Consider the following 24,603-nt stretch of genomic DNA (forward strand, 5'->3'; position numbering starts at 1 on the left):
CTTCCATGATCAAGGACATACAGCTAGAGGAAAGATCTGAGGAACACAGAGAGTAAGCCAGGCAGAGAGAGGTACGAGTCAATTCCTTGTGACTAGAAGGTGTAGGGCAGTTCTGAGGAACTGAGAGGAAATGGGAACCAAAGGGCAAGGGGCAGCTTGATGTGAAATGATGCAAAAGAAGCAGGGAGGGACCAGACCTTGCAGGGCCTTGTGGGTTATTTTAAGGCTAGATCTTCACCCTCAAGAAAATAAGCAGCCACTAAGGAGTTCTAACTGTGTTGCTAATTAAATTCTAAGATCACTTATGCAGAGGATCTGACACAGTTCCAGATCCATAGCAGGAGGCAGCAAATGCTGACTCCCTCCCAAACACATCCTGCAGCATTTACTGCTTTATTCAAATAGTGTACCAACTAACAATCAGAATGAGTATCTCTCCTCTTTTCACATCAGTATCATTATGAAATGAGTTAGTATTTTAAAATTTTAATCGACTGTCCATCATCTCTCAATATAATAAAGTAGAATCTGAAGTACCTTGGAAATTAGAAGTTATTTATTGAATCACAGGATGATCTCAGATAGTGCTAAAAATGTTATAATTAAATAAGCTTTAAAATATTTTATATTTTATAAAATACATTAATACCAAGATAAAATAGAATCAAATAAAACAATGTAATAAAGTAAATGACATAACTTACGGAATCCAAGTTCAATATTACACATTTACTTAGCAAGCTACGATATGCCTTCAAGGAAAGCTGAGAAATCTACTTAGAAACCATCTGCAGTTTTTGGCATATCAACCATCTAATCCACATACAGGGCTTGTGCCCTATTTACAGCAATTCCTTGATTTTCAAATTTCTTATTTTTTTTCAAATGTTTCTGCAGCAATCCATTAAGACACTGCAAACAATCAAATATTTGACCTAAAATATGTCAGCAACACATTCTAAAATTTACATTTGCTTAGATAGAAAGCAGCTAATCATACTGATCTAAAAAAACAACAACAATTTCGGAATCTTTGGCAGCCAATTACCAGAGAGGCATCACATCAGGGAACCATACTCTTCCCAGGTATTTGGAGACTTCAGTGTGAATTTCATCTACGCTATAATCCTCATCAGGGATCAAAACTTCCTCCATTATAGAGAGCTGTGTTAGCCTTCTCCCACACAGTCTTACAAACTCGACGAAGGCACTGCAGCTGACTTCACATTCGCTGAGGCCCAAGGCTGTTAGGTTTGTACAGTGTTCAGCAACACAAATAAGTTCATTATCAAGAGGCTGAAGACCATTAGCACACACCACTAACTCAGTCAGTCGAGGACAGTTGAGAGTTATCCGTCCTAAAACCACTTTGCTGACTGAACAACCAAAATAAAGGTGAGTAACAGGGGTTTCTTCTTTGAAGAACATCTCAAATTCCTCTTCACATAGAAAGAAGTACATAACAACATTAACTCTAGGGGAATGTTTAATAAGTGCATCCCAACTGTGTTTTTTAATAGCATGAAATTTAATCTGTCCAGGATTTTCACTCACAACATCAATTCGAAGATGTTCAAGGTTAACATGAGTCTCGCTTGAGAGCGCAAAGAGAAGTTCATCAGTTAGGATGTAATAATTCAACGCCAGTTCTCTAAGGCCTTGACAATGATCAGCTACACAAAGAATTCCTGTGGGAAGTTGGGGAAAATTCTTAAGAACAAAGAATCATACTGATCCTAATACAGTATTTTGTAAATTTAAATTTGATATTAATTATTCATTATTTGTGAAAAAGCTATCTAACAATTTCTGAGAGCATGTCTGCCAGGAGGTATTAAGTATATCATGAAAATCATATGTATATATGTAAAACTAAAATATCTCAGGAGGTTACTATACCTATCTTGCAGATTAAGAAATCTTTTGAAAAAACTTAAATAATTTATGATTCATAGGAATATAATTTTCAAAAAGAAACTGCATCTTTATTATTGTAATAAAAATATCGTATCATTCTAGCTTTAAAAAATGTAACCCACCATCAGATGAAACATGAGGACAGCTACTCATTTTTAGGAGTCTTAGAGTGTCACTATTATTGGCCAAGAGAATCTTCAATGAGGGATCATCCACCTGTGTATCTTCAATTTTGATTGATGATAATGATTTTGAGTTGATAAAAACAACTGTAAGTGCTGACACAAAATGAGACTTGCATGGCCATAAGAAAAAATTATGAAAACATTATTTTAAAATGTATAGCTTTAAGTAATTCACTAAAACTATACCAATACATGCTAATGATAACATAGTAAGAACCATGAACATATGGCTGTTTCCACAGAATCATTTTCCAGTAGAAGATATTTTTATAATGAAGTATAGTTTTATACTTTTTATAATTGATAAATGAAATATGAGGGAAAGAAGCTTCAAAGATTTCATAAAAAATGTCTTCCGATTACTTCAATTAAGGATTTGGTTTTCAATATTAAAAGGACATAATTATTGTATATTTACTTCCTAGAACAAGGGTTGGTAGATTACAGACAACTTGCCAAATCCAGCCTATGGTCTGTTTCTCTATGGCTCACAAAGAATGGTTTTTGTATTTTTAAATGGTTGGAAAAATTTTTTAAAGAATAGTATTTTATGACATGAAAATTACATGAAACTTGAATTTCAGTATCCCTAAATACTGTCTGATGGGAACACAGTCATGCCCTTTATTTAAATATTGTCTGTGTATCTGTGTCTGCTTTCAGACTCCAGTGTTAGAGTTGAGTAGTTGCGGTGTAACTAGTTGGCCCCCAAAGCCTGAAATATTTGCTATCTGAATCTTTTTTACCCCTACCCTAGAAGAAACAGAATTTTTATCTGATTTATCCACTCCCATATGTATAGCACCTAAAATAGTATCTGGCACATAGCATAGTAAATGTACGATAAAAATGTGTTGAATGAATAAATGAGATTTTAATTCATTTTATAAGATTTCACAATCTTCAGTGACATCCTTTTCCTAGCAAATTATCCAAAGTAAATCCAAGTCTGTAAATGCTTTGAAGACTGACAGACTAAAGCTTACTTCTAGTTTGACCTGAAAATTAGTAGAACTTCAGAAATTTTCAGATTCAGTATCTTTTGGCAAAGACAGAAAGTCTGGAAACCAAATCTGTACATAATCATTTTTCCCTTTTCAAAATCAATCAAGTTGGATTCTACCAAAGGTTCTATTATGCCTAACAGAATGACCAAATTGGTTATAAATGTTCATTAATTTATAAGAAAACTTATTGATTTACACTAATTGTAAACTGGTTTACACAAATTTTGAAATGGTACAAGGCTAGACTTCTTCAGTAAATTTTATGGTGCCAAAATTATTAGGGAAATATAAACACAAGGTTTAGTTTCCCTTTAATCAACTTTCAACTGACTGCTTTAGTCCTGAAGGACGACTTTAAAAACTATTAAAGTACATATTTCATTATAGTAACAATGTATTAGTTTAGTACTATTTATGCTTAGCAAAATGCTATACTTTTATTTTTCCTTAGTTTACAGATTTAAAAAACTGAGTCTCAGAGAGATCCACAGAGCTCACTTTAAACAGTAGAGGCAGAGCTTGAAATGAAGCTTGCTAATTAATTCCTGGTATCTAGCTCTGGTGACTGTATCAGCTAACCTAGAAGCTGGCCCTGGAAGCTGATGTGCAATATTAGAGACAGCTTTTAGAATATAAGAAGAATTTCAGGGTAATCTGATTCTGTAGTTCATAAACAAGGAAATAACTATGTAGAAGTGGTAAATTTCATCGGATTACTTACATTAATCCCTAAATGACCCATTTTTTTCAGCACATCCCTTTAGAAGATAAACAGGCCAGCAGAAATACTGGCTAGAAGACTGCCATGACCCAGTTTATAAGAGAGATGCTGCTATTCCTCTATCTTCTTCCACAGGAAAATGTCCATTAGCTAGCTTTACCAACTACCATAATTTAATGCCTATCATATATCAGGCACTATTCTGACTCTAGGTTTATAATGGTAAACCAAATAAAATCTCTGCCTTCAATGAGTTTATGTTTGGTGTAAGGAGAAGAAAATAAACACATTTAAAAAATAAGGTGGTTTCAAGTACTGATGAATGACATGAAGAAGATAAAAATAATGTAACAGTAGAGTACATTATTACTGGAGCAGGGGGTGCCATTTTCACAGTTAAGGAGGGGCTCTCCAAGGAGACGGCATTCAGGTTGAAGCCTGAATGAGGAGAATACGGTATTAGTTTCTATGGCAGAGCATGGTTGGTTGCTTCCTGGCAACCATTCTTCCTTTGTTTGTTAAATCAGTCCCGCTTTTTAGCTGGGCACACTGCCACTCAGCTCAAAGATTCCCCAGACTCCCTGGAATCCGGTGTGGTCAGAATCAGAGGTAAACAGAAAACACTGTGTAGTACTTACGGGTGGTCTCCTTGATAAGGAGAAGGCACACCCTTCTTCCCCCATTTCTAACACCCTAGCCCCCAGAGCAAGGACGGGATGGTTGGAGCTCAGATGGTCATCTTGAAGAAACACCTTGGAGAGAGTGGAGCGGCTGGAAGAAACCTAGCTTCCTACCACCTTCATACCAGCTATGGACTGTCTCACCTATCAATTTCTTTAATGTGAGAGAAATATACTTTGATCATGTTTTTAAGCCACTTTTCTTTTGGAGTTCCTACTGCATGAATGTAAACATCATGCTAACAAGCATAGGTTCATTTAGTTAAACATTATATTGTTCCACCTCCAAAAGAGAGGCCACAGAATCCCAGGAAAAACATCCACTATTGCCTCTACATGCTCCATGTTCAAAGTAACTACACAAATTGTTATTTAAATAGAATAAGCACAATATCCAAATTTTATATTAATGACACTGTGGGAACAATGATTACAGTTACAAAATACATCTAAAGAATGAAAACATGCATAAACTATTTTTGCAAAAATAAGTGCTAGTCAACAGAAAACAGCTTGAAATAGTACTTTGAATACAAATAGGAGATGGTCTGTCTTTAGGAAAAAATGGCTTTTGCCTAGTTTGGCAGTCTTTAGGGATTTTAGTACAGCTCACCAAAAACGCATAATATCCTTACCTCTGATACATTCATGAAACTTGGCTTGGCTGTTGAAATCAAGCCCAAGGTCTGGATGGAACAATTTACCAGCTGAGAGAGTATACCACAGGCAGCTTCTGCTGACTCGACACTACTGTCAACCTAGACAGACAATTTTTAATCTCAAATAATTTCCTGATGATAATTTATCAGAAATAATGGCAATGTAATTATTTAGTAGAATTCAATTGCAAAATTTTATTCATTCCTTTGAGCTATCGGATAAATGAGTATTTTTTCTTCGTACAAAATGTCTCAGACTATAAAATGAAAAACAGAGATGATGACAAATTAGCTTTCCAAGCACTTCATATTTTCAAATCTTTTACAATTACCTGAATTTTAATAACAGCATACAAATGACGGAAACTGCATTTTAAGTTTTTCAATTACAGTTCAAGTTCTACACTTCAATTGATGCAAATAACTAGAAAAACAGGAAACCGCTTCGGATAAAATGCTTTGCAAAACTCACTGACTGCCTCAAAATAAGGCTCTAGATATACAATAGCATTGTTAACAAAATGTAAGTCATGGTTTCCATTTAATGCTTATTTTTCTGACCTTAAAGCTGACATATTGAAGATGGGCAGAATGCTTTTTAATGATCTGCTGAATGAGATCAGGATGAGTGGACTTAAAATATGAAGTAGCTGACTGGTTCAGTTCAAATTCAAACTTTCTCCAAAGGTCAGGAATATGAAAAACTTCATTCCATCTCCTACATACAGAAGATGCACGGGCCCGATCTAGTAAAGGAAGATACTGAAAAATTCGTAATACTACATGGTGAGGCAAACTCCCCCAGTCTAGATGAACCGTGTGTGTATGAGTCTGGTTGAGAGAAGAGTAGGACCCAAGTTTTGGCTGTTTCACTGCTCCTGACAACTGGACAATTTTATTCTCAACAGATAAACTGTTCCTCTTCATTCTGTAAACATTAGAAAATGTTCAGTGTCTGATAGCTTTTTCACATTTTCACCAAATATTGGCACTCTAACTGTACAGAATAACATTAGAAAATGAAAAATTGTTTAATTAATACAATTTTAGTAGGTATCTTCCACTTTCACGCATGGATAGGTGCTACCTGGTGCTGGGCATACAGAGATAAAGAAGTACTGTTCTCAAAGACCTATGGTCAAATGGTGAAATACAGTGATAAATGCTAGGACCAAAGTTGGGATAAGTTTCAATGGAAAGAAAAGAGGATGCATGTGATTGAGTTTGTGTGTGGAGGAGGTGGCTTGGGAGGCTTTCAGGAGGAAATGTCCAAGGAAGCAGTGTATGTCCCAGGTTTTTTTTTTTTTTTTCCCCTAGTCAATTATTGTATTTTAATTTCAAAGGAGGAAGTATCACATTGCAATTGTGCTAAACAAACAAACAAAACACATACATAAAAACCTGGGAGGTCTGGGAGATAGTAAAACACAATTAAAAGCATAGGTCTAGATAAGTCCCTACTCTGCTACTTACTAACCATATGATCTTGTCAGAACAAATTACTCTAAGCCTCAGTTTCCTCATCTCCAACAAGAAAAGTACCTATAAGATCAATGTGAGGATTAAAGTACCAGCAGATAGTTTAGTTGCAGTCTGTGTTGTTACATTAAATTGTTCAGTGCAGTTTTGGAACTGTTTTCATTACTTAAGTCAAAGCAAAATTCTAACAAAAACTCAAATGATCTGCAACAATTTTCAGATGACAGCCAGGACACAGGAGCGCAGAGAAGTTAGATATGGCAGGGACAAAGTCTTAGTTCAAGCAACACACCTGATCCTCTCCAGTAAAGCAGCCAGGGAATGAACATTCTTACTCTCCAAACAGAAATGATGAATGTCCAGATACTAGCCAGCTTGGGACGCAACTAAGTTCTAGCAAATTTGAAGTCCAGATATGTCCAAGTATATATGGTCATCTTGTACATATATTTTATATAAGAATACAAAGTATTTTATATATACAATTATTTGAAAGGCAAAATAAAATAATGGTAAGAGTGGTTCTGAACTTTACTGAACTTTGGTTAACTATATAACCCTCCTTTAACCCCTGCAATATTAGGAATGTACACACGGAAGATTCAGTGTCATAACTGAAACACACCTTGAAATCTAATAAAATATTTATGCAATATGTAAATATCTCTGTCTTGTGATTCACTGTGTCTGATGTGACACATTTCTTAAGCACAACATAGAGTTTGATCCCAGAAGCAGGAATGACCTGTAAAGTCATTGAACACAATGAAAAGTCATCTTTAGGGTTTGGAAAACTGAAATGAGAAGCAAAAATAGTTACAAAGCTGCATCTCAAACATCAGGCAAAAGAGCTACTACACATATTTTAGTCTGACTAAACCAGTTACAGGCATGACTCAGGCCCTGTCCAGCAATACTATGTAGACCATGTGAAACTGCTGACTACCAAGAATTCAAAGCATATGCTATTTTAAAAGGCCTGATCTACTACTCTTCAATGCTAACTCCTTAATACTGAAAGGTACAAGAACAGATGCTGGATTCTAAACTCTGATGTGGAGCATAGTCATTGACATTTTGCTTGTAACCGTATCATTTGGAAATCTACAAAATGGATAAATTTTCACTAAGTTTTTATAAAGAAGTTATCCTTAATAGAATCCTTTACTTGAAAACCAGTGATGCTAACATAAAGACATCACTCAAATGCCAGGTTAGAAAACTACCTTGCAGTTCTAAACAGAGGGACTGTGCTATATATTAAATCTCATTGTATGTGGCATGGATTGTTAAAATTATTTAATAATATCATTAAATTGCCAATTCACTGATAGTAGAATCGCAATAAGTAATTAAGGGTATTATATTAATACCAGTAACTTCTTAAAAATAATATTTTAATTTTCTTTTAAGTTGTATAATCTTCAAAGCATAAAGATTATACTCATCCACAAATCAAAAATTTCATGTAATTTTATAGCTATGTATATTGTAAAATATATTTTAGACAAATTGATCTTTATTAGCTTGAAGACATTAATCTAAAGAGTCTAGCCTAAAGATATGCGACCATTTAAAAAGTCGATCATTTCCTTTTCAAGCCTTTCTTACCTAAGGAAGCCTTCCGGATTAGAGTTCACTCTGAACCAATGAAATGAAGCAATGGTTGCCATGGGGTACTCACCAACATCTATTTGATTTCACTTCCTATCTTGGTAAAATACCACAAAAACACATTCATCAGAATACATAAATAAACATCCAGTAATTTCTATGCTTAGGCTCTTTATATATCACTCTATATTGAAGGATTTTGTTAGGAAATTATTGATTCTGAAACTGTTTTTTGTTGTTGTTCATTTAAAAACTAGCCCCGCTGGGTGCGGTGGCTCATGCCTGTAATCCCAGCACTTTGGGAGGCCGAGGCGAGTGCATCATTTGAGGACAGGAGTTCAAGATCAGCCTGGCCAACATGGTGAAACCCCGCCTCTACTAAGAATACAAAAATTAGCTGGGTGGTAGTGGTACACGCCTGTAATCCCAGCTACTTGGGAGGCTGAAGCAGGAAGGCAGCAGTTGCGGTGAGCTGAGATCACGCCACTGCACTCCAGTCTGGGCAATAGAGTGAGACCCTATCTCAAAAACAAAAACAAAACAAAATAAAACAAAAACAAACTCAAAAAAACTAGCGTGGTTAGTGGAAATCTTGTTACGATTCCCAGGAATTATTCTTGAGGCTCTATCAAGCCTATGGATCAAAGAGTGAATGGACTCTAAGAATCTACATTTTAATTAATGTCTATAGAGAGAGACTACAACAAATGTGAGAGAATTCATGACCACAATTATTTGTTTATAGACTTTGTAAATCTTCCAGTTCCAGATTTTAGCAGCGCATAATACCATTACAGTTAAAGAGGCAGACATATGATTTTTATTATTTTATTATTCCCATATGAATATAGTTGGACTAGTCTGTGTTAACAGAATATATGCTTCATATTTAAAAATCATTTCATATATAGTGATAGAGATGGCATTGATTCAGTCATACTCTCTTTGAGGTTTGCCAAATTTCAGGAAAATGACTTGTCAGAGTTAGCAGGAAAGTCTATGGAAATTGAAGAAAATAGTAATACAGGTCTACAGCAGGATAAAACTTACAGCCTTGGCATCATGAATAAATGTCGTAAGGTAAAAATAAATAAATACATTCTACTACTTTTGTAAACCAAACTCAACTACACAGAGGAGGTAAACAAGGCAACCTATTAATTTACTAAACAGTTCCCTGAAAACTCTACTGTCTACCACCTGTTAATTTTTCATTTCTCTCTGAATCCAACTCCTAAAGTAGAACTGGGGAGGACAGGCTAGCAGAATGTATTTGAGCTCAGGATCTACCATTTGATTTCCTCACTGCCATCTACTGTTCCACAGTTTTCCAGATAATGCCACGGTTGGCTGTCCTTCCTTTATTCCAGAAGCAGAGGGAAAGGAACTCCAGGGCACACTTTCAGTGAAACACTAAAAATAAAAGAAAGACAAGTAAAGTTACTAGTTATTCCTCAAATCAGGTAACACACAATTTTATTTAATGCAGAAGCTTTTCTCCTGAGTTACACTTATGGCTAATTTCTGTGCCAATAGGCCATTCTTCATGTGAGAATACTGACATAATACTGACATATCAATAGGGAGTTGCTACCTAAGACCAATAAGAAGATAGTGCACCACTACTTATCTCAGATCAGTTCACTGAAGTCTTCTGAATCAGATGAATTACTTCTCTTGTTGCTGAAGGAACGTGATGGCTGTCTCATAGTCACTAGAATTTTGAGGACAGGTACGGAACAAAACCAGAATACAGGACCCCACCAAGTGATAAGCCATTCATCCAAAAAGGGAGAAAAGAGAAAGCTGGACATGGATCTTCAGCACAATTTCAGAGTATGAAACAAGTTTATTAGCACTGAAGAGCTCCACTAACCACCTTAACTTAAATATCTTTTTTGATGTGTTTTCTAATTTGGTAGATCAGGTGACCACGTGAATGGGATCTCTAAAAGTATCTAAGAGATTGCCCACAGTATTCTTGAGGGCAAGATTATCAAAGACAGATGAGATGAAGACTGACTGAACATCCACAGTCAACTCACTAAAGGCCAGCAGCTCTCCTCTGCACCATCACTAGGTTCTTTCAGATTTGTGAAATGAATACCCAAAAGTTACTTTTAATAGTTTCAAGTTTTCAATGGTCACAATAATAGAAATAATAGGAGAATACTACAGATAACAGAATATAGACGCAAAATTATCTGAAACGGGTGGATAAATTTGTTGGGAGCAGCAAAAGTAAACGGAAATAACTGTTAAATGTCCTGTATTTAATCTCCTTCCTAAAGTTTCACGATGAGCCATCAGATTGTTGCCCCAGGCAGATGGTCTATGTTAAGGAGTCTGGAATCCTATTTACCAGTGCAATGGCAAGGAAAGCATGGCCTGGACAGGAGGGCCGAAGCCTGGCACTCCAAAATGCACGTAAAAACACACAGTTTTCCAACAAAAGAATGGGGCAACACCTCTTTCTACTAAATATAATCCAAGCAACGAACAAAACATAATTTGTTGGAGACGCTGTCAAAAAGATTTATGTACTTTGCAGCCCATGAGACTCTAAGTTCCCTTCTAAGTCTAAAAGTTACAGTTCTTTTTAAAATATCAAATCAAATAAAAATATCACCCAGGTATTAAGGAGACAAAAGATGAAAAATATTTATGTCAAATATTTCCTAAAGCAGAAGTTGCCATCTTTGCAGTGTTCTGGCATTTTGTCACTGGTTTAGCAATTTTCTACACTCAAGTCTCTCGGTGGTATCAGCATATATCTATTTAAGAAGAAAAGTTTTACTTCCTAATAAACATAATATGTATGCTTATTTTTAAATAAATCATATGAAAACTGAAGTTTTCCAAATATATGTAGATTGAAAACACCTTTGGAGGCGCAAGGGGCAAAGCCGAACTAGGCAGTTTGTGAAAATCCCTGAATGGGGGGCGCCAAGGGCATCTGTTTCTCTCTCCACATCGACCCCGAAGTCGCGTCTCCGACTCTGGAAGCGAAAAGGGAGCAGACAGCAAGCAAGGCCCATCCGCAGGGAGGCCTTCCGAGCCAGGGGGAGCCCGCCTCGGGCTGGGCATGCTAAGGGAGCTAACAACGAACACAGGTGTTTCCAGAAATCATTTTTGCAAAATTTTTCCGGGAGAAAATAATCATAATTTCTTCTTCAATTTCTTATTTTGGAAGCGTCTTAAAAGGCACACTCGCCAAAGACAAAGACGGAACACCTTAAAGCGCACAGATGAGCGCTTTCAACTCGCGAGAAGGCTACTTTTTGACATTTCTTTGTGGTAACTATCAACTCCTGCGAAGTTAGCTGCAAGCAGTCGTGCAAAAAGCAACCTCGGGTATCAGTGATCACCGGACGAACGCCGCCCTTTCTAGGCTCACTCCACCGAAGAGCCAGACGAGCGGTTCATGGGGTGGCCAGGTGGGCGCCCAGCATTGCGGAAACCCAGCCCCGCGAGAAAGCGGACGCCCTGGGGCTGCACTTCAGCACTGGCGGCCCGAGTCAGGTCCCGCTCACCCCGGCTTCGGGGGCGGCCGGGCCCGGGCGGCTGAAGCTGTCGCTCCAGGGGGCGCGGGGCCGCAGGTGACAGCCCAGACGTGGCGCAGGGCGCAAGCACACGCCTCCCGGGCCCGAAGAGCGCGCCCACCCCGCCCCACGTCGCCACCGCCGGCGGTGCCCCCGCGACACCCGAAAGATGTGCTACCTTTAAAGGGTTTCCGCGCGTGCTCGGCGTTCGCGGGCCGGGCCAAGGCGCTGGAGTCCGGCCGTCCGGTCGGCGCCGTGACGGGCTCGAAGGAGGCCGGCTCCGCCCACTGGGGGGCACAGAAGCGCCTAGGCGCCGGGGTGCGCGCAGACGGCAGCGGCCCACGGCTCCGCCCCGCCTGGCCCCGCCTCGCGCCCTCTCCTCAGAGGCCGCCTCCCACCGCAGGCCGCGGCGCTGGAGCTGGCGCCCACCTGGCACAGCTCCGAGTCACGCACGGCGATCTGAGCCCCCAGCCCCTCCTCCCACGGGGGCTGCGGTTCCGGGAGCGCCCCTTAGGTAGCATGTGAGAGGCTTCCTGCCTGCTGGTCTTCAGCTAATTCTCCGTGGCCACCTGCCTGTGACTCCAACGCTTGTGGTTTCTGGGACTTACTGCCGGTGAAGCGCACCCCTTTATCAATGCACAATTGCAGGTGACCCTCGAGCAATGGGAAGACAGGTTAGGGGCGCTAAACCCTGCACAGTCGATCGGGGTATAACTTTTGACTTCCCCAAAACTTAACAATTAATAGCCTACTGTTGACTGAAGCCTTACCAAGAACATAAACTTTGGATGAACACGTATGCTGTATGTTATATGTGTTATGTACTGTGTAGTATAGTATCTGCAGTATGGAAATCCATGTGTAAGTGGATCCATGCAGTTCAAACCCGTGTTGTTCAAGGGTCAACTGTCATTGAAAGGAACCTTCTAAGTATCAAGTGATAACAGCTCAGAGTGAAATGTGTGTATATCACCTTATCACCTCTTCTTGTTCGTGCTATACAACTCAGCCCCCAGGTATGATCACTCAATAGTGCACTGTGTAAACTACCAGACCAATACGCAAACAAGTGTGTAGTGATAGATAAGGATTTTATTTTTTCTTGTTCACGTTTTAAAATCTGAGATCAAGCTATACGTAACTTTCGGAAACTTACTCTTTTGCCTACTGTCAAGGATACAGTTCATATTGATACACAGATTCTTTCATACTTTTTTTTCCAAATAGCTTTATTGAAATATAATTGACAAACTCCACATACTTGCAGTGTAATTTGGTAAGTTGTGACACCGTTGAAACTACCACTGTAATCAAGATAATGAACATACACAAATCTCCCAAAAGTTTTCCTATTTCGCTCGGTAATTCCTCCTTCGGGCTCCTCTCTTTTCTGCTTCGTGACCCTATAGATTAGATTCTGTTTCTTATTGTAACATAAATTGAATCACACAGTGTGTACTCTTCCTTGTGGTCTAGCTTTTTGCACTAAGCATAATTGTTTTGACATATCTATGTTGTTGCCCATATAATGTTCATTTCTTTCTATTGTCAAGTAGCATTCCATTATATGGTTATACCACAAACTGTTTATGCATTCATCTCATGACAGAAATTTGGATTATTTCTTGTTTGAGGGTGTTATACATAAAACTGCCATTACTTTTCAATTTTAAATGGATATATGCTTTCACTACTCTGGAGTAAATATTAATACCTAGGAGTAGAATAGCTGCATTGTATGATAGGTCTATGATTAACTTTAAAAAAGGACTGTCAACATGTTTTCCAAAGAAGTTGGACTATTTTACATTCCCACCAGCAGTGTATTAGAGTTCTAGTTTCTCCACCTCCTCACTCACACTTGGTATGACCAGTCTTCTTAATCGATAGGCATCTAGGGGCATCACACTGCAGTTTTAATTTGCATTTCCCTAGTGAATAATGAATTCCCTAGTGAATTTCATAAGCTAATTTACCAACAGAACATCTTCGTTGGTGAAGTGTCTATTCAATGTTTTTGCCCATTTTAAATTGAGTTGTTTGTTTTCTCATTATTGTATTTTGAGAATTTTTAAATATATTCTGGATACAGGACTTCTGCCAGATATGTATGATTGTGACTATTTTTTTTCTGAGTCTGTCACATGTCTTTTTTTTTTTTTCCTTGAGATGGGGTTTCGCTCTTATTGCCCAGGCTAGAGTACAATGGTGCAATCTTGGCTCACTGCAACGTCTGCCTCCTGGGTTCAAGTGATTCTCCCGCCTCAGCCTCCCGAGTAGCTGGGATTACAGGCATGCACCACTGTGTCTGGGCTAATTTTGTATTTCTAGTAGAGACTGGGTTTCTCTATGTTGGTCAGGCTGGTCTCGAACTCCTGAGCTCAGGTGATCCGCCCACCTCAGCCTCCGAAAGTGCTGGCATTACAGGCATGAGCCACTGCTGTGTCTGGCCTCATTTTGTTTTGTTTTCTTTTTTTTTTTTTTTTGAAATGGAGTCTCACTCTGTCGCCAGGCTGGAGTGCAGTGGCTTGATCTCGGCTCACTGCAGGCTCCGCCTCCCGGGTTCAAGAGATTCTCCTGTCTCAGCCTCCCGAATAGTTGGGATTACAGGCGTGTGCCACCGTGCCTGGCTAAGTTTTTGTGTTTTCAGTAGAGACGGGGTTTCACCATGTTGGCCAGGCTGGTCTTGAACTCCTGACCTCAAAGTGACCCACCCGCCTCAGCTTCCCAAAGTGATGGAATTACAGGCATGAGCCATGGCGCCCTGTGCCAGCATCATTTTCTTAATGGTGCCTTTTGAAAAGCAGAAGTTTTAATTTTGATGAAATCCAGTTTATCAATTTGTTTTTTTGTGGATCATTTGTTTGATGTTAAACTTAAGAAATTTTTTTCTAAGTCAAGGTCACAAAGATTTTCTTTTATATTTTCTTCTACATGGTTTATAGATTTAGATTTTGCATTTAGGTCTATGATCTATTTGAGTTAATGTTTGTGTATGGTGCAAGATAGAAGTCAAGGTGTATTTTTTTCATGTGCAGGTTGCATCCAATTTACCTAACACTAGTTGTTGAAAAGGCTACTATGTTTCTCCATTAAATTGCCTTTGCACTTTTGTGGGAAATCAGTTGTCCATGTATGTATAGGTGTATTTGCAGACCCTCTGTTCTATTTCGTTAATATATTTTCCCATCTTTACACTAAAATCACATTGTCTTGATTTCTGTAGCTTTATAACAAGTACTTGTATTGAAATCACATAGTTTTAGCCCTCCAACTTCTTCAAAATTGTTTTGTCTGTTCTCGATTCTTTACATTCCTGTGTGATTTTTTTAGAACAAGTTTGTCAATATCTACAAAAATATTGCTGGGATTCTTAGGGAGTATTGGCATCTTTAAAACGTTGTGTCTTCAACAAACATGATTGATATAGCACTCTTATTTACTTAGGTCTTCTTTAATTTCTCTCAACAACATTTGCAGTTTTCAGGGTATAAGTCTTACACACGTTTTGTCAGAACTATTCTTAGATATTTCATAGTTTTTAAATGTTATGGTAAATAGTATTGTTTTTTAAATTTTAATTTCTATTTGTTTGTTGCCAGTATGAAGACATGCAATTGATTTTTTTATATTGGTCTTGTATCCTACAACCTTGCTAAAATCACTTATTAGTTTTATTAATAGACATTTTTATTAGAATCTAATATATTCCATTGGATTTTCTACATAGACGGTCATGTTGTTTGTGAATAAAGACAGTTTTTCTTTCAATATAAAATGCATTTTTATTTTTTCTTTCCTGTTTGCGCTATATCACCAGTACAATGTTAAATAATTAACATTAATAACGAGATATATCAATGACATTCATTGGTTTGAAGACTCCATATTTTTAAGAATTGAATTCTCCCCAAACTGATTTCTACATCAAGGTGAGAACAGACTCTTTTGTCTTGTTCCTTATCTAAGAGGGAAAATGCTTCATCTTTAATCATTGACATATTGCATGGATATGCATATTGCATAGATGCTCTTCATCAGATTAAGGAACTTCTCTTTTATTCCTACTTTGCTGAGAATTTTTAGATGAGGAATGGATGTTAGATTTTGTGAAGTACTTGTGTGTGTCAATTGAAATAATCTTATTGTTTTCCTTTTTAGTTTATTAAAGTGATGAACTACATTGATCTTCAAATGATAAACCAACCTTGCATTTCTGGCAAAAGACTTACTTTATCATAATTTATTATCCTTTTTACCTGTTGTTTGAGTCAATTTCCTAAAATTTTGTTTAGAATTTCTGCATCTAGGTTCATGGGGGATACTAGGTTGTACTTTTCTTTTTTAGTAATATCTTTGTAAAATGTTGATATCAAGTAATACAAGCCTCATAAAGCAAGCTGAGAAGTATTTCCTCCTATTCAATTCTGGAAGAGTCTATATAGAAATGGTATTATTTATTCTGAAATGTTTGGTTGAATTCACTAATAAAACCATCTGGGTCTGGAGTTTATTTTGTGGGAAGGCTTTTAACCAGAAATTCAATTACTTTAACAAATATAGGGCTTTTCTTCTATTGGGTTAGGTTGTCTATTTTTTCTTAAAGGAGGTTTGGTAATTTATATCTTTAAATAAATCTATCCATTTCATCTGGATTGTTAAATTGATAGACATAATATTGTTTATAATGTTCTCTTATTTTAATGTCTGTGGTATCTATAATGTTGTCACTCTTTCATTCCTGATGTTGGTCATTTGTGTCTACACTCTTTTTTATCTGATCAGTCTGGTTTAAGGATTATCAATTTTTTCAATCTTCTCCAAGAACCAGCCTTTGGTTTAATTAATTTTCTCTATTATTTTTTCTGTTTTATATTGCATTGGTTTCTCTTCTCATCTTTATTTCCTTTCTTTTGAATTTAAATTGCTATGTATTTTCTAGTTTCTCAGGGTAGACTCTGAGTTCACCGATTTGAGACCTTTCTTCTATTCTAACATAGGCATGCAGTGCTATAAATATACCCACAAGTACTGCCTTAGCAGCGTATTGTCAGTTCCTAAACTCAGGGTGTCCACTAAACTTAGTCTGGATTCCCCCTCTCTGTGTAGCAGACTAGACATTCTTTTAAGGCAATAAAATAGGGGTAATCATAGGACTTATCTCATTTGTTTCTTATCTCTTGGAGATCTTTGTCTTTTGTTGCCTGATGTCTTGTTTCTTAAAAGCACTGGGGCTCTGAAAATGACTCCAAAGTGAAGACCTTAGAAGCAGCCTCAAAAGCAAAGTTTCTCTCTGATCTTTTGCCCTTCTGTCTCTCACCCCTCATACTCCCCTGAGGCAAACCATAAACCTCATACTCCCCTGAGGCAAACCATAAAAACTAGAATTCCTCTTCCCCAAGGTGGGTCATAGAAACCAGAACCGTTTTCCCCAAAGCCAACCACAAAACCTAAAAATGTTGCTCTAACCTTCCTCTGCCTTTTTGGGTAACAGCTGGCTGTAAAGAAATTAAGATCCTCATTCCAGAAGGGTCCTACCCTATACCCAGGAAGAAGAAATGCTACCATATTTCTTCTTTAGGAAGAACCTAATCAAACAGACCTTGCTAGGTTTTTCCCAATCAGCCTATTACCATTAGCTCATACACTTTTGTTCATCAAATTACATTTCTATACACTGTCCCTGCTTCATCAAACCTAAACAAAAATCAGATAACTCCCCTGCACCTTTGTGTCTTCATTCTGAAGATTCCCAGATCACATAAAGCTATGATCAAATAACTTTGTTATGCTTTTCTCTTGTTAACCTGTTGTCATAGGGATGGATGTTGGCTGTGACCTATATAATGACCAGGAGGAAAAAGATCATTCCCTTTGTGTTCCTACAAAAGTCATTGTTTCAAATACTTTGTGTATTGTTTTTTGTTGATTTTGTTGTTTGGTTGGTTGGTTCTGGTTTTGTGTTTTTGTTCTTTTATGCAGAGGGACAATCTATTTCTCTATCTTGGTTGTAATGAGAAATCTCTTCCTCATACTTCGTAATGGCCAAATGAGAAATTTCCTTATATGGAAACATTGTAATTATTTTAACCTTCTTCTATTGCTGTACATTTAGTTTTTACTATTATAAAGTAGGGTGTGAAGATCATGTATCTTGGTGCATTTCTGTGAATATTATGGAAAATTTTTCTAGAATTTTAATTATTGGTATAAATATATTAGATTTTGATAGAAAGAACCATACCTAAAATGATGTTGGTCAGATAATTATGATATACTTTACAATACAGGAATACACAATATGCCATTTGTGATACAAAAAAGAACATCGTTGTACAGATCTTTTAAAGAAAGTATTATTATTGAGCTTTGAGCAAACAAAGATTTTGGTTAAGTCAGAATAGGCTAGATTATGCTGAAATAACAAACGGCTGTGATTTAATGCAAAAAAGGTTTATTTCTCAGTCATGCTACATTTCTGTCACAATTCAGCTAGAAGCTCTCGTCCCTGTTGTATTCATTCTGAGACCAAGGATTTTAGAGCAGCCACTGTCTCGAAAAATAGTCTGTGGCCATGGGAAATAGATGCTGGGGCGCATACACCGCACCTTAACTTCTAACTGTATGTCAGTTCTGTTCTTACTTCATTGGCCAAAGCTAGCTAAAATGACAACACCTAACTTAAATTAGGTGAGGAAGTGCTGTCTACCTTATGCCTGGAAGAAACCTGGAATGTTTGGGAACATCTGTACTGACTGTTACAAGTAAAATTGTGCAACAAAGATTACACTAAAAATATTTTCACATATAAAAAGATGTCTCAGTTTTGGTGGGGTGGGTGGGGGGACGGTGGTGCATGTTGGACATTTCTGGGAAACCCTCAAGACAGCTTGAACTTTTGACACCAACTTCAGAGCTTATGGATTCTCAAGATCAACCTCAAATGTGATAATTTGTCAGAAGGACTCACAGAACTCATGGAAAGCTGTTATATTCATGGTTGTAGTTGATTACAGTGAAAGGATACAGATTAAAATAATCCAAGGAAAGAGAAGCATGGAGAAGAATACCAAAAAGAAAAAAATCCATATGTAGAGCTTCCAAGTGTCCTCTTCCAGCGAAATCATGAGCAGTGTTTAATTTCTCCAGGCAACAATGTATGGCAATACACAATGGAGTACTGTCAATCAGGGAAGCTCTTTCATGTTGTCGTTGGAGTTTGGTCACATAGACATGGTTGACTGCCTGTGTGTGGTTGGTCTTTAGTTTCCAGCCTTCTTCACCCCTGAGGTCAAAGTGATATCACATAGCCCAAAACCTCCACCATAAACCACATTATTAGACTGTCCCATGTGGCCCGAGGTTCCCAGGTAAACAAAGACACTCCTATCAGGTAAGACACTCCAAGGACTAAGAGATCACCTCCTAGGAGCCAAGTGCAAAAGTCAGACCTCTCTTTGGATAAGGTTAACTCTTCACTACACTGGGATCAAATTGTATTTGACTCAACATCATTTCAGAACTCTACAGTGAAATTGTTTATGTATCTTATTGTTAAAAAAAATACAGGTAAACTCTACCAATAATATTTTCTGTTTAATAAAGAATCTTTATTTTTGGCAGTGTGGTGAGATAAAGTAATGCTATACAGGCATACTTCACTTTATCGCACTTCTCAGATGTTGTGTTTCTTATAAATTGAAGTTTTGTGGTAACCCAGGATCAAGCAAGTCTATCGGCACCATTTTTCCAACAGCATGTACTTACTTTGTGTTTCTGTGTCACATTTTGGTAATTCTTGCAACATTTTGAACTTTATTATAATTATTATATCTGTTATGGTGATCTGTGATTTGGGATCTTTGGTGTTACCACTATAATTGGTTTGGGATGACACAAACTACACCCATATAAGAAGGCAAACTTGATAAATGTGTGTGTTCTGAGTTCCACTCACTGGCTGTTTCCTCATCTTTCTCCCACTCCTTGGGCGTCTCTATTCCCTGAGACACAACAATATTGAAACTAAGCCAATTAATAACCCTACAATGACTTGTAAGTGTTCAAGTGAAAGGATAAGTTCCATGTCTCTCACTTTAAATTCAAATCTAAAAATGATTAAGCTTAGTGATGAAGGCATGTCAAAATCTGATATACGCTGAAAGTTAGGCTTCTTGTGTTAAACAATTAGCCAAGTTGTGAATGCAAAGGAAAAGTTCTTGAAGGAAATTAAAAAGTGCTACTCCAGTGAACACACAAATGACAAGAAAGCGAAACATCCTTATTGCTGGAGTGGGGAAAGTTTTCACGGTCTGGACAGAAAATGAAGTCAGCTATAATCTGCCCATAAGCCAAAGCTTAATCCAGAGCGAGGCCCTAACCTCTTTAATTCTGTGAAGGTTGAGAGAGGTGAGGAAGCTGCAGAAGAAAAGTTTGAGATTAGCAGAGTTTGGTTCATCAGATTTAGGGAAAGAGGCCATCTCCGTAACATAAAAGTGCAAGGTGAATCAGCAGGTGCTGATGGAGAAGCTGCAGCAAGTTATCTAGAAGATCTAGCCAAGATCGTTGATAAAGGCAGCTACAGATTTTTAATGTAGATTAAACAGCCTTCTGTTGGAAGGAAATGCCTTCTGTTGGAAGGAAATGCCATCTAGGACTTTCATAGCTGAAGAGGAGAAATCAGTGCCTTGTTTCAAAGCTTCAAAGGACAGCTGGCCTTTTTTGTTAGGAATAATGTGGGTGGTGACTTTAAATTAAAGCCAATACTCATTTACTATTCTAGAAATCCTAATTCCCTTAAGAATTATGCTCAATCTGCTCTGCCTGTGCTCTAGAAATATGACAAAGCCATCTGTTTACAGCATACATTACTTTGTATTTTAAGGCCACTATTGAGATCTACTTCTCAGAAAAAGAGATTCCTTTCAAAATATTACTGTTCATGGATAGTGCTCACCCAGGAGCTCCGATAGAGATGTACAAGGAAATTAGCGTTTTCAAGCCTGCTAACACGATATCCATTCTGCAGCCCATGGATCAAGGATTGACTTCCAAGTCTTATTATTTAAGAAATATATTTTGTAAGGCTATTGCTGCCGTAGATAGTGATTCCGCTGATATATCTGGGCAAAGCAAATTGAAAACCTACTGGAAAGGATTCACCATTCTAGATGCTATTAGGAACATTTGGGCTTCATGGAAGGAGGCCAAAGTATCAATAGAACAGGAGTTTGGAATAAGTTGATTCCAGCCTAAATGGATGACTTTGAGGGGTTTAAGACATCATGGAGGAAGGAAGTGCAGTTGAGGTGGAAACTGCAAGGAAACTAGAATAAGAAGTGGATCCTGAAGATGTGACTGAATTATTGCAGTCTCATAGGAATTGAACAGATGAGGAGTTGCCTCTCATGGGTGGGCAAAGAAAGTGGTTTCTTGAGATGGAATCTATTTGTGGTGAAGATGCTGTGAATGTTGTTGAAATGACAAAGGATTTAGCATATTCCATAAACTTAGTTGATAAAGCAGTGGCAGGGTTTGAGAGTATTTATTCCAATTTTGAAAGAAGTTCTACTGTGGGTAAAATGCTACTAAACAACATTGAATGCTACAGAGAAATCTCTTGTGAAAGGAAGAGTCAATCCATGTGCAAATTTCACTGTTGTCTTATTTTAAGAAATTACCACAGACACCCCAATCTTCAACAACTACTACCCTGATCAGCCAGCGGCTGTCAAATCAAGGCAAGATTCTCCACCAGCAAGAAGATGATGACTAACTGAAGGTTCAGATAATGGTTAGCATTTCTCTTCAGTAAAGCATTTTTAAATCAAGGTACATAAAGATTTTAAACATAATGCTACTGCACACTTAGACTACAGTATAGCATAAATATAACTTGTATATGCACTGAGCAACCAAAAATTCATATAACTTGCTTCAATGAGATATTTGCTTTATTGCACTGGTCGGGAACTGAACCCACAATATCTCTGAATCATGTCTGTATTAGGCTTAAAATGTAAACTGCCCACTTCCCAGAGAAAAGTTCAGGTACATTTTGCACATGTTTCTCCTTGGACACTGCAAAACAGCTTGGCAGCATAAAAAGACACTGTAAGATTTCCCTCTGTTCTAATTCATCTCATTTAAACCTGCAGTGGACTTAATTAATGTCCTGAAGATTGACCACATTTTTCTTTTAAGCATTTGCTTTTTACTATTTAAAATATAAATAGCTTATTATCTAAATAGGTCAAGAATTTTTGTCTGTGCAAAAATCGCTCAAGATTTTTGAGATGCAGTTTTTATTTCATATTTCTTTAGATTCATTTTTCCCTAAAGGAAATTAGTAAAGGAGCTATTTAACTTTGCTTCAAGATTAAGGCTATTCATTTTAAAATCACAAATCCAGCTAGTGTGTCTCTAAATGCAGAAGAGCTTGCTGCCCTTTGCACTGTATCCGCAGTATGAGGCCATCGTAAATGGGAAATTATGAAATAAGCATTTCTAAATGGGTCAGGTTTAGTCGTCACTGACAACATTGATTCAAAGCCATTACTCTGTGTTGGAAAGTGAATAAAGTCAAGGGCATTGTATGGAGCTCAAGATTTCATTAATAACATGTTCTTCTGGTTTATGGTAGACTTTTTTTTGCACAGCTTCATGGATCTGAAGTTATCACTTTTTAAAATAAGGAAGAAAAATGATTTTTAACCTATTGCTTTTTCTATTGCTCTTCTAGTAAAGCTTTCACATTGCAATGTATTTAAAATAAAATGTAACATTGAATCATGTTTTCCAACTTTGCAGATTACTTGGTTTTAAAACCTGAAATTCAGGGAAAATAATTCTACAAATATATTTTGTTTAAAAAGAAGCAAGTGATTTTATTGCCATGTTTAACTGAAAATTTCATACGAATACTTTGTTAATCTTGAGATAATTTTCTGTAGTCATTTTATTTATGAAAGTCGAAACTCTGTATTATTACTTTGATTACCAACATAAATCTGGGATCATCAAGAGAAACAGAGTTAGTCATTCAAAATCACCTAGTAAAAGTAGGTTAGTAGGTCATGTTTTATAGATGTCCTGGCGATCAATCATTTTAAAGGGCATTTCAAAAAGGAGTCATTACCAAAAATAAAAATTTCTTAGTTTTTTGAGCAAAAGGAAAATGTTAACACGAAGATATTTCCTATAAAGAACAGGGAATTGTTTCAAGCTACTAAATTTTGATTTGTTTGTTTATGGCATGTCCTTCTATGTTAATTTACAATCTATGAAAACTGACATATTTTAAGATTAAAAATTAAGAACTTAAAATTAAATGGTTTCGTTTAATTTGCTTTACTGGTTCTAGAAAGAAAACGCTCTGAAGTGATTTTTTTAAAAAGATTATCATTAATTGAAGGAATATACTGTATTACCAATTACCCTAAAATCATAGAGTACTTCCCAGAGTAAATAGAAAAGAGCTCCAATAGCTAATGGATATAATATTTAAAATGCCATAGGATAGTGGTATACTGCCAGCAATCCCACCAATCAGTGCCAACAGAAATAGGGCAACTCTTTGTAAACAAGGTATTGAGAAGGCTTTAAGAAATCAGACTCACTGACATCAACAAGGTTTACCAGTGAAGGACTATGCAGCCAATCCAGGACAGGAAACAGTGCAAGAAAACAAACTGTGGGCCCCACACTTATACGTACAATGCAGCTAAGTGCTTGCAACAATAAATATTTACTACTGGTCATATCATTTCTGAACACACCAGCACCTACCACCATGTCTTCTAGATGGTGGTGTTAAAGTTATTACAAAAATAGAATTTAAAATAGAGGACAGGATGTCTGACTTTTATAGTTCCCAATACGGACTCCCTGTTTTGAGTAAAATAATAAAGAACAGCACTTGTAGGGAGAAAGGCATCTTCAGATTTTTCACGTGCATTTGCATTTGAACCTTACAAAAATGGGATGAGGTGTGCAGAGCATGTACAAATAAAAGTTTAAGTGAAACCCACTTGCCTGACTATATGGATATTTGGCACTTGAAATGATGTGGGCACTAAGATGGGCTTTGAGAAAAAGAATGCGGAACATTTTGTGTCACGGGGAAGATTTCTTTCCAGAAGTGGGGAGCAGATCTTGTGTATGAAGAAATATTTTCTTCCCACAATGATGATCCTCAGCATATATATTCAGTTTGGAATGAATCATGGTCAGAGTGTACTTTAAATTCCCAAATCCTTGTCAAGCATTGTTGCCCTTATATTTAATAAAGAAAGTCTTTAGAAAAAAAAACTTTGATATTTATTTTTCTTTATCAACATTTATCACCCATTTTTACTTTTAGGGAACTTTTCAAATTTTTGAAAGGAAATCATTCTACTATCCACTGTTGATTGAAGTGTATTTCACCAAGAGTGAATTGCTGTTGAGTCATATCCTAAGAGTGTGTTGTTACTTTTAGTGGGATAATTATACAGGCGCTTCAGAAGACAACCCTGTCAAATTGTTATTGTATTGACACATTTCCCTTTCAAACAGAGCTTTCATTTTCAATCCAGGAAAATTTACTAATATTAAACTTGTATAATCTGACCTCCTCCCCTCCTCTTTGACTTTGTTTTCTGCTACCTCCTATATATATTATATATGTGTGTGTGTATATATATGTATGTGTGTGTGTGTGTATATATATGTTGTCTTTAACAAGTAGTGGTAATGATGTGCAAATACTTCATTGACCCCTGAGCATAATACTCCAGTTGCACTTGTTTGAATTATTAAC

General features: G+C 37.1%; 1 protein-coding gene across 1 annotated transcript; it reads right to left on the reverse strand.

Annotated features, from left to right (window-relative positions):
- Window positions 1-582: 582 nt before the first annotated feature.
- On the reverse strand, window positions 583-12,262 carry FBXL21P (F-box and leucine rich repeat protein 21). The gene is made up of 6 exons (XM_073010675.1): window positions 11,983-12,262; window positions 7,274-9,675; window positions 5,731-6,097; window positions 5,146-5,268; window positions 2,040-2,211; window positions 583-1,688 (listed from the first exon to the last, which is right to left on the reverse strand). The coding sequence occupies exons 3-6, from the start codon at window positions 6,094-6,096 to the stop codon at window positions 1,045-1,047; spliced, it is 1,305 nt and encodes a 434-aa protein (XP_072866776.1). The 5' UTR covers window position 6,097; window positions 7,274-9,675; window positions 11,983-12,262; the 3' UTR covers window positions 583-1,044.
- Between the last annotated feature and the right edge of the window lie 12,341 nt (window positions 12,263-24,603).

Source organism: Chlorocebus sabaeus, chromosome 23 (assembly GCF_047675955.1).
Source record: "Chlorocebus sabaeus isolate Y175 chromosome 23, mChlSab1.0.hap1, whole genome shotgun sequence".
NCBI lineage: Eukaryota > Metazoa > Chordata > Mammalia > Primates > Cercopithecidae > Chlorocebus > Chlorocebus sabaeus.

What these genes read in the sequence shown, in the direction of transcription:
- FBXL21P (XM_073010675.1), bottom strand. Translation starts at nt 6,096, where the DNA reads ATGAAGAGGAACAGTTTATCTGTTGAGAATAAAATTGTCCAGTTGTCA. An exon ending in TTCAATATGTCAGCTTTAAG is followed by an intron (nt 5,269 to 5,730) that starts GTCAGAAAAATA and finishes TTGTCTGTCTAG; the next exon opens with GTTGACAGTAGTGTCGAGTC. An exon ending in GTTTCATGAATGTATCAGAG is followed by an intron (nt 2,212 to 5,145) that starts GTAAGGATATTA and finishes TGGCCATGCAAG; the next exon opens with TCTCATTTTGTGTCAGCACT.